Here is a 13061-nt window from a genome sequence, read left to right on the forward strand (position 1 = left end):
AAAACATAAATTGAACTTCATCAAAATGAAAAATATTTGCGATTCAAGGACACCTCCAAAAAAGCGAAAAGACAGCCAACAGAATGGGAGAAAATATTTGCAAGTCATATATCTGATAAGGGTCTTGGATCTCAATACACATTTCTCTAAAGGAAGAGATACAAATGTCCAATAAGCACAGGAAAAGATGCTTGACATCATTAGTCTTCAGGGAAATGCAAATCAAAGCCACAGTGAGATACCACTTCATATCCACTACAACGTATATTCAAAAAGATGAATAACAAGTGTTGGTGAGGATGTGAAGAAACTGCAACCCTCCTACACTGCTGGTAGGATTGTAATATGGTGCAGCCACTTTACAAAACAGCCTGGTAATTCCTCAAATGATTAGACAGTTACCATAGGACCCAGCAATTCTACTTCTAGGTATACACCCAAGAAAAAGAAAAATGTATGTCTACACAAAAACTTGTACATGAATGTTTACAGCAGCATTATTCTTTTTTTTTTTTTTTTGCGGTACGCGGGCCTCTCACTGTTGTGGCCTCTCCCATTGCGGAGCACAGGCTCCGGACACGCAGGCTCAGCGACCATGGCTCACGGGCCCAGCCGCTCCGCGGCATGTGGGATCTTCCCGGACCGGGGCACGAACCAGTGTCCCCTGCATTGGCAGGTAGACTCCCAACCACTGCGCCACCAGGGAAGCCCAGCATTATTCTTAATAGCCTAAAGATGGAAACAATCCAAATGTCTATCAATGAATGGATAGACAAAATGTAGTATATACATACAATGGAATATTATTCAGCAATAAAAAGGAATGAAGTACTGATACAGACTACAACTTGGATAAATCTTGAAAATACTATCCTAAGTGGAAGAGGTCAGTCATAAAAGCCCATGTATTATATGATCCCATTCATAGGAAGGTCCCAAACAGTGAAATCTATAAAGAAAGAAAGTAGATTAAGGCTGGGGAGTAGACTGGAGATAAAGGGGTCACAGCTAAAGGGTGCAAGGTTTCATTTTGAGGTGATGAAAATGTTCTAAAATTGACTGTGCTGATGACTGCACAATGCTGTGAATATACTAAAAAACACTGGATGGTACACTTTAAATGGGTGAATTGTATGGTATGTGTGAATTATATCTCAATAAAGCTGTTTTAAAAATATAAGATATGAGTGACAGTCAATAAATGTTTGACTTAAAAAAAAATATTAAAAGTACATCCTTGGGACTTCCCTGGTGGCACAGTGGTTAAGAAGCCACCTGCCAATTCAGGGGACATGGGTTTGATCCCTGGTCCGGGAAGATCCCACATGCCGTGGAACAACTAAAGCCCGTGAGCCACAACTACAGAAGCCCACGTGCCTAGAGCCCGTGCTCCACAACAGAAGCCACTGCAACGAGAAGCCTGCGCACCACAACGAAGAGTAGCCCCCGCTCGCCGGAACTAGGGAAAGCCCGGGCGCAGCAACGAAGACCCAATGTAGCCAAAAATAAATAAATAAATAAATAAATTTATTTTTAAAAAAAAGTACATCCTTATAACCAATCACTATATGACAATCATTATCTCCCAAATGCATGTGGCAACATTAATATTTAAATCAAAGCAAATGGCCAACATATCAATCCCACACATGCTTCTACATTCTAAGATTCATTTGGACCTTAGGCCTTTTAAAGACAAATTTTTCAGAAGAGATATTCAGCTAAATTTTGTGGCATGTGAGAAAACTGGCATAGGAACAATATTACACATTTGTAGAAACCATGTATCAACAAATACAAACACTTCAAACAGTTCTAAAACCTTAGAGGCAGCATTGTCCAACAGAAATATAATTGGGGCCATGAGTGTAATTTTATATTTTCTAGTAGACACATTAAAAAAAGCAGAAACGGGTGAAATTAATTTTAATAGATTTAAATTAATCCAATATATCATTTCAACATACAGTCAATATAAAAAATTACTGACATATATTACATTTTTTAAAGTTTTGAAATACAGTGTGTGTCCTACATCTGACCTTTCACCAGCCACGTCTCATGTGCTCAGGGGCCACATGTGATGAGTGGTTCTGGTACCGGACACTGCGGCCTTAGGGTCCAAGGAATACATGTAAAATACAAAGAAAGGTTTTTTTTGTTGTTGTCAAGAAACCAAGTTTTCCATGTCATATCACCCCATAAGTGACATATATGTTAGAGAAACTGACCATTTATCTATCATTAGTGGTTAAATTATATTTCCCCAAATAATATATTTAAAATTATATTAATTTTGAAAAATTTCAAAATACCTTAAAATTTTTAAGTTAGGTATAATTTTTATACCTTAAAATACATCATTTTAACTGTACAGTTTGATAAGTTTGAATATACACAAGTAGCCACCAGCCCAATTAAGATACAGAGTATTTCTTTCACCCGAGAAATATTTCTTCCAGTCAGTTCCCCAACCACTGTTCACCTGGTTTCTGTGAACGTAAGTTAGTTTTGTATAGTTTTGCCTGTCGTATAAATAGTATAAATAAAATCATACAGCATGTACCTTATATTGAGTAAAAGAAGAAACACGAAATGTTTTGAGTTTCATATCATGTTGACTTGTGCATCAGCAGCTTGTTCCTATTTACAGCTGAGTAGCATTCCAATACATGGAGTTGCCTGCAATATATTTTTTATTCTTTATTTTTTTTAACTTTTTAAAAAATTTTGGTTGCACTGCGGGGCATGTGGGATTTAGTTCCCTGACCAGGGATCGAACTCGTGCCTCCTGCAGTGGAAGCGTGAATTCCTGACCAATGGACTGCCAGGGAATTCCTGGCCTGTAACTTAGTTATCCATTCTCCCACTGATGCATGACTGGGCTATTTCTACTTTTTGTCTATCACAAGTAAAGCTGCTATGAAATTTTTGTATGGACAAGTTCTCATTTCTCTTAGACAAAACCTAGAAATACAATCTTCTGTTTTAAAAATTTAAAGTCATTGCATTTATTTAACTCAAGGCTACAGAGTGTGTGTGTTTTCTCTTTTTTTAAAAAAAAAAATAAATTTATTTATTTATTTTATTTTTGGCTGTGTTGGGTCTTCGTTGCTGTGCACAGCCTTTAGTTATGGTGCGCGGGGGCTACTCTTCGTTGTAGTGCGTGGGCTTCTCATTGCAGTGGCTTCTCTTGTTGCCGAGCACAGGCTCTAGGCACGTGGGTTCCCGTAGTTGTGGCACGCGAGCTCAGTAGTTGTGGCACACGGGCTTAGTTGCTCCGCGGCATGTGGGATCTTCCTGGACCAGGGCTCAAACCCGTGTCCCCTGCACTGGCAGGCGGATTCTTAACCACTGCGCCACCAGGGAAGGCCCTGTGTGTGTTTTCTTAATTGAATGAAACCAATGGCTTTGCAGAGCTTTTAGCTGGTTCAGGAACTGAAGCAATATTCTCACAGTGTCATTATACATATGCTTTCCTTCATCCATTATATCAGTATCTCTAAGTTCATCTGAGCCTCACAATTAAACTATTTAGTTGATTTCTGAGACATTTTCCTGTTTGGAGGACACATTTCTGTTTTAATTGTGAGAATATTTTTCTGAAAGCTACCTTTATTTTATTTTATTTTTTAATTAATTAATTAGTTTATTTATTTTTGGCTGTGTTGGGTCTTTGTTGCTGCATGCAGGCCCCCTCTAGTTGCGGCGAGCAGGGGCTACTCTTCGCTTGGTGCACGGGCTTCTCATTGCGGCGGCCCCTCTTGTTGTGGAGCATGGGCTCCAGGCGCTTGGGCTTCAGTAGTTGTGGTGCCTGGGCTCAGCAGTTGTGGCGCACGGGCTCAGGTTGCTCCGCGGCATGTGGGATCCTCCTGGACCAGGGCCCGAACCCGTGTCCCTTGCATGGGCAGGCAGACCCTCAACCACAGCGCCACCAGGGAAGTCCCTGTGTGTGTTTTCTTAATTGAATGAAACCAATGGCTTTGCAGAGCTTTAGGTGGTTCGGGAACTGAAGCAATATTCTCACAGTGTCATTATATATACGCTTTTCTTCATCCATTGTATCGGTATCTCTAAGTTCATCTGAGCCTCACAATTAAACTATTTAGTTGATTTCTGAGACATTTTCCTGTTTGGAGGACACATTTCTGTTTTAATTGTGAGAATATTTTTCTGAAAGCTACCTTGATTTTAATACAGAATCTCATAATTGCTTCAGGTGTCCTATGCCTTCTGAAAACATACTTGTAACTCAGAATGAATTTTTTTTGGCCCCATCTTCTTTTACATACAAATGAAAAAAAAATAGTCAAGAAGCTCTGAACCATATGCTAAGAAGTGGCCATTAGAACAGTCATGATAATTTACAGCATATTAGTTATGCTGGAAATAGGAAATGAGGTTTTGCACTGGTGTCTTGGGTATTATAGAGCAGAGGGGTCAAATATAATAGTCCATAAAAACTAAACTATACACTAGTCACACACATTTCCAGTCACATAAAAGAATTCAGGTCAGAAATGGATGAAATCTCTAAGAATTCCAGGATCTCAATGGAGAACCACTGTGCTCAGACCCCTTTCTGTAGAAGACAGCTGGCTCCTGCCAGGGAACTGCCCTTTAACACACCCAACTGCTGCTGGGAGCTTTTATAGCTTTGAAAATTACGACACAAATCTTTTACGACTCCTTCCCCCACACCATTTGTCTCCACATTACCGTTACTACTGTCCTGTGGAGCGGTTCTTTTTATAAATCTACCCTAAGGCTCCTTCTGTCTTGTTCCATTTCCCTTCTCCCATCTGCTCCATAAGAAAAAAAGGTTAATATATATCAGCAAACCCATCTTTACCTCACTTTATGATGACGGAATTCCCTATGGAGACCCTTTGCCCCTTTCCACAAAAATAGGGAAGTAGTTTTATTTTCTCTGAAAACCACCAATCCTCCTACTAGGGTGTGTGGAAAGAAAAGAGTTGTGAAAGGCACAAAACTCTTTGAGAGGAGGTATGCCACCCTGCACATACCCTTCTCTTTAATGCCACTTACAGAAGGTAAAGTTAAATTACACAACTCTGCAGCTGTTCAACCAGTGTGGAATCATAAACTTCTTAAATTGCATATGCATACATAAAGCAACCCTAAGATTAGTATTCATTTAAATATATTTGTAAAAATTAAGTTAACCTTAAATATCGTTTCAAATACCTTCATCATTAAGGATTCCCCTTAAAAACTGTGCACAGTGATATTCACTGCAGCATTATTTGTAATAGCCGAGACTGAAAACATTATAAATAGCTAAATATAAATCAGTGTTAAATAAACTGTCATATCCATATAATGCAATTCTATGCACCCATTAGAAAGAATGAAACAGAGCTCTGTACTGAAATAGAACAATCTCTAAAGACATATTGTCAAATGCAAAAAGTAAGGTATAGAGCAGTGTGGAACTCTGCAGCTGTAGTGTAAAATTCCCATATATACATATACTGGGATGATAATGAGAAATCTCACTGGAAGGACACATAGGAAACTGGTCAGCAGTTGCCCCTCAAGGGAGAGGAAGCAGAGGACTGGGACTGGCCAATATTCACTTCACACTGCAGAACCTTTTGTCTTACTTGTATTTTTACCATATAAAATAACCTATTAAAGATAGATGAACCCGGAGATAGCTATAAAATGCAGGTGGCTCCATAAACAGAGAAATGCATAGAAAATATCAGGCATATTGGGGAAGAAATGGTACATTTTTTGGGCAAATTAAAGCATTTTCCCAAATATGGTCCTGGCTGAAATTTACAATCCACCCCTTCCCATCAGCTCACTTTATACCAAACCCAGTTTAGCTTTACTTAACTGGCTCTGTTTTTACACATTTCCACTCGGATGAAAATCTAGCATAGTGAGTTTATTTTAGTTATATGGTTGGAATTTGATTTTTTTCTTTTTTTGGCCGTGCCATGTGGGATGTTAGTTCCATGACCAGAGATCGAACCTGTGCCCCTTGCAGTGGAAGGGCAGATTCCTAATCACTGGACAGCCAGGGAATCCCCAAATTTGACTGTTTTTTTTTTTTTTTTTTTTAATTCCATTTTAGGGACTTCCCCTGTGGCGCAGTGGTTAAGAATCCTCCTGCCAATGCAGGGGACACGGGTTCAAGCTATGGTCTGGGAAGATCCCACATGCCTCAGAGCAACTAAGCTCGTGCACCACAACTACTGAGCCTGTGCTCTAGAGCCCACGAGCCACAGCTACTGAACCCACACGCCACAACTACTGAAGCCTGTGCACCCTAGAGCCCTCATGCCACAACTACTGAAGCCTGCACGCCTAAAGCCCATGCTACTCAACAAGATAAGCTACCATGAGAAGCCTGCGCACCACAATGAAGAGTAGCCCCCGCTCGCCACAACTAGAGAAAGCCTGTGGGCAGCAATGAAGACCCAACGCAGCCAAAAAAAAAAAAAAAAAAAAAAAAAAGAAAAAAAGTATTGCTGTGGAGTGAAATAAAATGGAATTAAATTTTTTTTTTTTTTTTTTGTGGTACGCAGGCCTCTCACTGTTGTGGCCTCTCTCGTTGCGGAGCACAGGCTCCGGACGCGCAGGCTCAGCGACCATGGCTCACAGGCCCAGGCGCACCGCGGCATGTGGGATCTTCCCGGACCGGGGCACGAGCCCGTGTCCCCTGCATTGGCAGGTGGACTCTCAACCACTGCGCCACCAGGGAAGCCCTAAAAAAATTTTTTTAAATTTATTTTTGGCTGCATTGGGTCTTCATTGCTGTACGTGGGCTTTCTCTAGTTGTGGCGAGTGGGAGCTACTCTTTGTTGCCATGCGCAAGCTTCTCATTGTGGTGGCTTCTCTTGTTGCGGAGCACCGGCTCTAGGCACTCAGGCTTCAGTAGTTGCAGCATGCAGGCTCAGCAGTTGCCGTGTGCAGGCTCTAGGGCGTGTGGGCTTCAGTAATTGTGGCATGTGGGCTCAGTAGCTGTGGCTTGCAGGCTCTAGAATGCAGGCTCAGTAGTTGTGGTGCATGGGCTTAGTTGCTCTGTGGCATGTGGGATCTTCCTGGACCAGGGATTGAACCTGTGTCCCCTGCATTGGCAGGCAGATTCTTAACCATTGCGTCACCAGGGAAGTCCCACAATATTCTTTTGTATGTTTTGTTTTTGCCATTGTTTCACCAGTAATTTGTCATAGTATTTTTTTATTTTCTTGCTATCTTATGACTCATACAAGAAATAAGAATTCAAGAAATTTTAATATAACTGAAGGTTATTGAAAAAAACAATTACTGTTGTCAAGTTTTAAAAAATCAAAACACTGCTTTCAAAACCTTATATGGGGCTTCCCTGGTAGCGCAGTGGTTGAGAGTCTGCCTGCGAATGCAGGGGACACGGGTTCGAGCCCTGGTCTGGGAGGATCCCACATGCCGTGGAGCAACTGGGCCCGTGGGCCACAGCTGCTGAGCCTGTGCGTCTGGAGCCTGTGCTCCACAACAACAGGGGCCGCGATGGTGGGAGGCCCGCGCACCACGATGAAGAGTGGCCCCCGCTTGCCACAACTAGAGGAGGCCCTCGTACAGAGGCGAAGACCCAACACAGCAAAAATAAATAATAAATAAATTACTAAAACTCCTACCCCCAACATCTTAAAAAAAAAAAGCTTAGCCTAAAATAGTTCCAAAATCTGAGCAAATACCTGATTTAAATCTTAAAAAAAAAAACAAACCTTATATGACCAACTCCTCATTTCTAACTAAATTTGAGATTTTAGATTTTCCTCCATATAATCAGAAGATTAATGCTTTCCTCCTGACAATAGGATACAGTGGGAATATACACATACATAAAACCCAGGAAAGAAAGGTTATTACTGCAAAGTAGGAATCTGACAGAATAAAATAGATAAAAAGCTGCTGTTTTGCTGAACAGGGTGCCTGGAGCCCTGAGCTTGTTGACAGCAATGCAGTGCCATGAACACACTGACCTGACAATACATGAGCAGAAAAGGGCACATCTGCTGGCCAGTCTTTCCTCCAAAGGGATTCACTAAGATTAATGAAGTTACTTCATTTTTTAAAAGTTGGAAGAAACAGATATCCAGTAAGAAGATAAAAATCATCAGTTATCCCACTACTAGGAAGGTTCTGACATCGATCCCTCCAGACTTTTTTTTATGCCAACAGACATATATGTACGTTATTTTATAAAAATGTAATTTTAAACTGTTTAGACACAAATCTTAGCATTTTATAGCTCTGTTCCAAGATTTATTTGGAAAGTTAAATGACGTTAATCAAATGAACTATACTATGAAAAATTACACAATTATGGATAGAGCCATACCTTACTTGTTTATATAAAATAAATTCTAGATAAAACAAAAATTTAGATTGGTGGTTGTGATAGTGTATCAGTAAAAGTGCTAGAAAACATGGCTAAATTATTTTTTAAATCTTAGAGGCAAGAAGGCCTTTCCAAACATTGCACAAAATGGAAAAAAAAAGTAAAGAAGATTGATAAATATGATACTTAATAAATGAAACTCTGCTTTACAAAATACCGGAGGTACTTCCCTGGTGGTCCAGAGGTTAAGACTCCGTGCTCCCAATGCGGGGGGCCCAGGTTCGATTCCTGGTCGGGGAACTAAGATCCTGTATACTGCAACTAAGCCTGTGCACCACAACTACTGAGCCCGTGCACCGCAATGAAGATCCAGTGCAGCCAAAACAAAACAAAACTAAACTAAATACCAGAAACAATGTTACAAGACAAATGATAAAGGCCAATTTCTTTAATATAGAAAAACTCTTATAAAAACAAAAAGGATGAAAAACCCAATACGAAAATGGTAAATCCTACAAACAGGAGGTTCACAGAAAAAGTAATATAGGTGATCAATAAACCTTGGCATCAGACTAAGCACCTTGAATGGACTGAAAGAAATGCAAAATTTTAAAGTGAGGTCATTTTCCACTTATCAGGGTGATCAAATTATCATAAGAAGAAAAGATGCCCCGAATCTCACCACCTAGTAGCTAATCTACTAAGTAATATAATTTTCTCCTAAGTGTTTGCCATCTGCTTTTGAGGGCAGTGCTTTTTCTTTCTTTTTTTTTTTTTGCGGTATGCGGGCCTCTCACTGTTGTGGCCTCTCCAGTTGCGGAGCACAGGCCCTGGACACGTAGGCTCAGCGGCCATGGTTCACAGACCTAGCCGCTCCGCAGCATGTGGGATCTTCCTGGACCGGGGCACAAACCCATGACCCCTGCTTCGGCAGGCGGACTCTCAACCACTGTGCCACCAAGGAAGCCCAGTGCTTTTTCTTTTACCTCTGAATCCCCTGCAACTAGCACAAGAATGTTTGTTGGAAAAAACGTGAATAAACTACCTGCAATGGTACCTGCAATATATAAATGTCTTAACTATACTCTTGTCACTTTTTGCAACTTAATAGGTGAAAAAATAAGCAATGATGGTTTTCTTTCCATTTTAATTTGAAGTCCTATTATTGAAATCATTCTTAAAAGTAATGCTGGGCCTCCCTGGTGGCGCAGTGGTTGAGAGTCCGCCTGCCGATGCAGGGGATACGGGTTCGTGCCCCGGTCTGGGAGGATCCCATATACCGCGGAGCGGCTGGGCCCGTGAGCCATGGCCGCTGGGCCTGCGCATCCGGAGCCTGTGCTCCGCAACGGGAGACGCCACAACAGTGAGAGGCCCGCATACCGAAAAAAAAAAAAAAAAGTAATGCTGAACCATTAATCAATCCTACTTCCAAAATATGAAAAAATCATGGTCAAAATATCCCAAATTTGTTGAAAGATAAATTTATAGACTTAAGAAAGTCAGATAACCCCAAGGAAGATTAAAAACAAAGAAAATCACACTTAGGGCTTCCCTGGTGGCGCAGTGGTTGAGAGTCCGCCTGCCGATGCAGGGGACACAGGTTCGTGCCCTGGTCCGGGAAGATCCCACATGCCGCGGAGCGGCTGGGCCCGTGAGCCATGGCCACTGAGCCTGCGCATCCGGAGCCTGTGCTCCGCAAGGGGAGAGGCCACAACAGTGAGAGGCCCACGTACGGAAAAAAAAAGAAAATCACACTTAGACTCATCATAGTCTAACTGCTGAAAAACAAAGACAATCTATGTTGACAGAAAAATGGCACCTACAATACAATGGCTGTGATCAGACAGTGGAGGCCAGAAGATAATGCAGGGACATCCTGAAAGAGCTGACTGAAAAGAAAACAAAAACAAAACCTAAAATGCTGTATTCAGTGAAAACATCCTCCAAGAATGAAGATGAAATAAAGACAATTCTAGATTTAAAAAAGAAAAAACAAACAAAAAAACACAAAACCTTAGGAAAACAAAGACCTGTACTATTAGAAATGCAGAAGGGAGATCTTCAGACGGAAGGGAAATGCTTGCTATCTTATATAAAAACTAGAATCATGAGAAAATGGTACTCATGTGGCTAAACATAAAAGACTACTCTGTTCCTTTTAACATATATATGACTGTTCAAAGCAAAAATAATGGGGCTTATAATCTACACAGACAAAAATATAACTTAACCAAACTGACACAGATGAAATAGAAAATCTGAAGAGCACTCATCGATTGAAGAACTTGAATTCATTATCGAAACTTTCCCACAAAGAAAACCTAGGCCAGATGGGTTTCACTGGTGAATTCTATCAAACGTTTGAGGAAGGAGCAATACCTATCTTATATAAACTCTTTCAGAGAACAGAGGAAGAAGCATTTCCCAACTCACTCATATGTTCAGCATAACTCTGAAACTAAAACCTAACCAAGACACCTTAAGAAAGAAAAGCATGGACCACCCTTCCTCGTGAACTCAGAAGCAAATATTCCTCACAAAATATTAACAGATCCAATCCAACAATTTATAAAAAAGGTAATAAATCCTGACTAGTATGGTTTAGTCACAAGATTGAAAGGTTGGTTTAATATTTGACATTTAATCAACATAATTCATAACATTAACAAAATAAAGGAGATAAACAATGTGCTTACTTAATAGATACAATGCTAATTTTGTTTAGATACTCACTTTAAGTTTTCTAATTCCTGTTTTCTCAATGGGGAAGAAGGTGGAGCTGGAATGCATTTATCTCCATCGTGGCTTTTACTGCTAAAATAAAGATAGACTGCTAATTATGAAGCACACGAATAAACAATTAAATGTAAAATTTTGTTTCCCTATACCCACTCCCATGCAACTTTTTATGAAAAAAGTGTAAAAGAACCAAAACACTGAAAAATGCGTAGTAACTTGGTATCACTAACATGTTAAAGCTACACTGCATGAGTTTCTTTTTCCCAGTACATGATACCGCTTTAAAAAGTCTCTAACAGAAAAAATATCTCTACTATACAAAGGAAACCACTCTAGTATTTTCACACATTTCTCATTCTTCTGTCTTTTACTAAGTATAGTAAAGCATAACCCCTTGATGGAGGAAAAAACATTCCACAATTTTGTTTCAAATTTTCTATAATAAACATGTTTTTCTACTATAATCAAGAAAAAATGCTGAGATGGAAGACTTGAGTTTAAAAGTGCCATGTGTAAAAAGAACTCTCTACATATAATGGTGTTTGTTTTATTACTAGATAAACTCTCCCAATTTCTATAGATTGGCATAATATTTAATTGATAGTAGGAAACCAGAAATGTATAGAAATGTTCTGGAGGTCAGTGGTTTACAGTATGTTAAGAGAAAAGGCAGAAGATAGTAAGAAAAGAGAAGTTTTAGGGACTTAAGTATTTATTTTAATAAAAGTAAAAAAAGAAAAAAAAAGTCATCCCTGACAGCAACCGGATTTCTTGCAGTGATTCCTCCTGGCAGTGAAAAGCTGTGACTTTCAACTTGTCTCGTTTAAGGTTCTTTCCTCACTTAGGTTTCACCTTATTTCTCTCTTCCAGAAATACTTAAACATTCATACTTTCCTTTCTTATTACTCAAAACAGAGAACTTTGGAAATTCAGGGTGCAGATTTCAGGAATTCAACTACAAGACAGAGGCTGACTAATGAAGTCCTGAAGATTTCACCAAGGGAGGTCAAAGGGGTCAGAATACCTGCAAGTGTCACTGCTTTCGCTGCTCTCTGTGTTGCCACCCAATTGATTACTATTTTTAGACCCATTTTCCTGCTTTGGATCTTGCTGTTCTTCAGGTAGCAGCAACAAGGCATTTCTGAGACAAATGGCTGCAAACTCCATACTGGCTACAGGAATGGCTGAAGACTGTCCATCACTAAAAGAACAAAACCAAGTTAGCTGAGAAAACAAAAACAATAAATAAAACTTTTCTATTATCAGGAATAAAACCAATATAACTGTAAATAAAAACTTTGCCATCTAAGAGGTAGAAATTTTAATATAAGCAGTTATGAGAGAATGCTAAAGAACCCAAATCCTAAATATTATACGGGCATACCTTGGAGATATCACAGGTTCGGTTCCAGACCACCACAATAAAGCAAAGATTGCAATAAAACAAGTCACATGAATTTTCTGGTTTCCCAGTGGATATATAAGTTATGCTTACACTACCCTGTGGTCTATTACGTTTGCAATAGCATTATGTCTAAAAAAACAATGTACATACCTTAAAAAATACTTAATTGTTAAAAAAAAATGCTAACCATCATAAGCCTTCAGCGAGTCATAATCTTTTTGCAATAGTACCATTGATGACCACTGATCACCATAACAAATAATTACGAAAATGTTTGAAATATTCCAAGAATTACCAGAATGTGACACAGAGACACAAAGTGAGCAGTTGTTGTTGGAAAAATGGCACCAACAGACTTGCTCTATGCAGGGTTGCCACAAACCTTGTTTGTAAAAAACAAAAAAAGGAACATCTGCAAAGCTCAATACAGCAAAGTGCAGTAAAAGGAGGTATGTCTGTGTATAAGATATAAAAAGTATAAATAATAGATTGCAAGTATATACATTAGACACCACATTGTGTCTATAGGAATGGGACTGAGGCTAGGAGCCCTGATATCCT

The 13061-nt window shown here is 39.7% G+C and overlaps 1 protein-coding gene across 3 annotated transcripts in view; it reads right to left on the bottom strand.

Annotated features, from left to right (window-relative positions):
- Window positions 1–13061, bottom strand: part of CNOT10 (CCR4-NOT transcription complex subunit 10) — a 66273-nt gene that overhangs the window by 16251 nt on the left and 36961 nt on the right. For 2 of the 3 annotated variants that reach the window (XM_082637817.1, XM_082637815.1), the window contains exons 12-13: window positions 12120–12296; window positions 11090–11170 (exon numbers count right to left, since the gene is read on the bottom strand). In XM_082637817.1, the coding sequence (XP_082493943.1) occupies window positions 11090–11170; window positions 12120–12296 (258 nt within the window). The remainder of the gene's footprint in view (window positions 1–11089; window positions 11171–12119; window positions 12297–13061) is intronic. The other variant, XM_082637816.1, reaches the window with a different exon arrangement.

Source organism: Mesoplodon mirus (genome assembly GCF_964341445.2).
Source record: "Mesoplodon mirus genome assembly, chromosome: 12".
Taxonomy (NCBI): Eukaryota; Metazoa; Chordata; class Mammalia; order Artiodactyla; family Ziphiidae; genus Mesoplodon; species Mesoplodon mirus.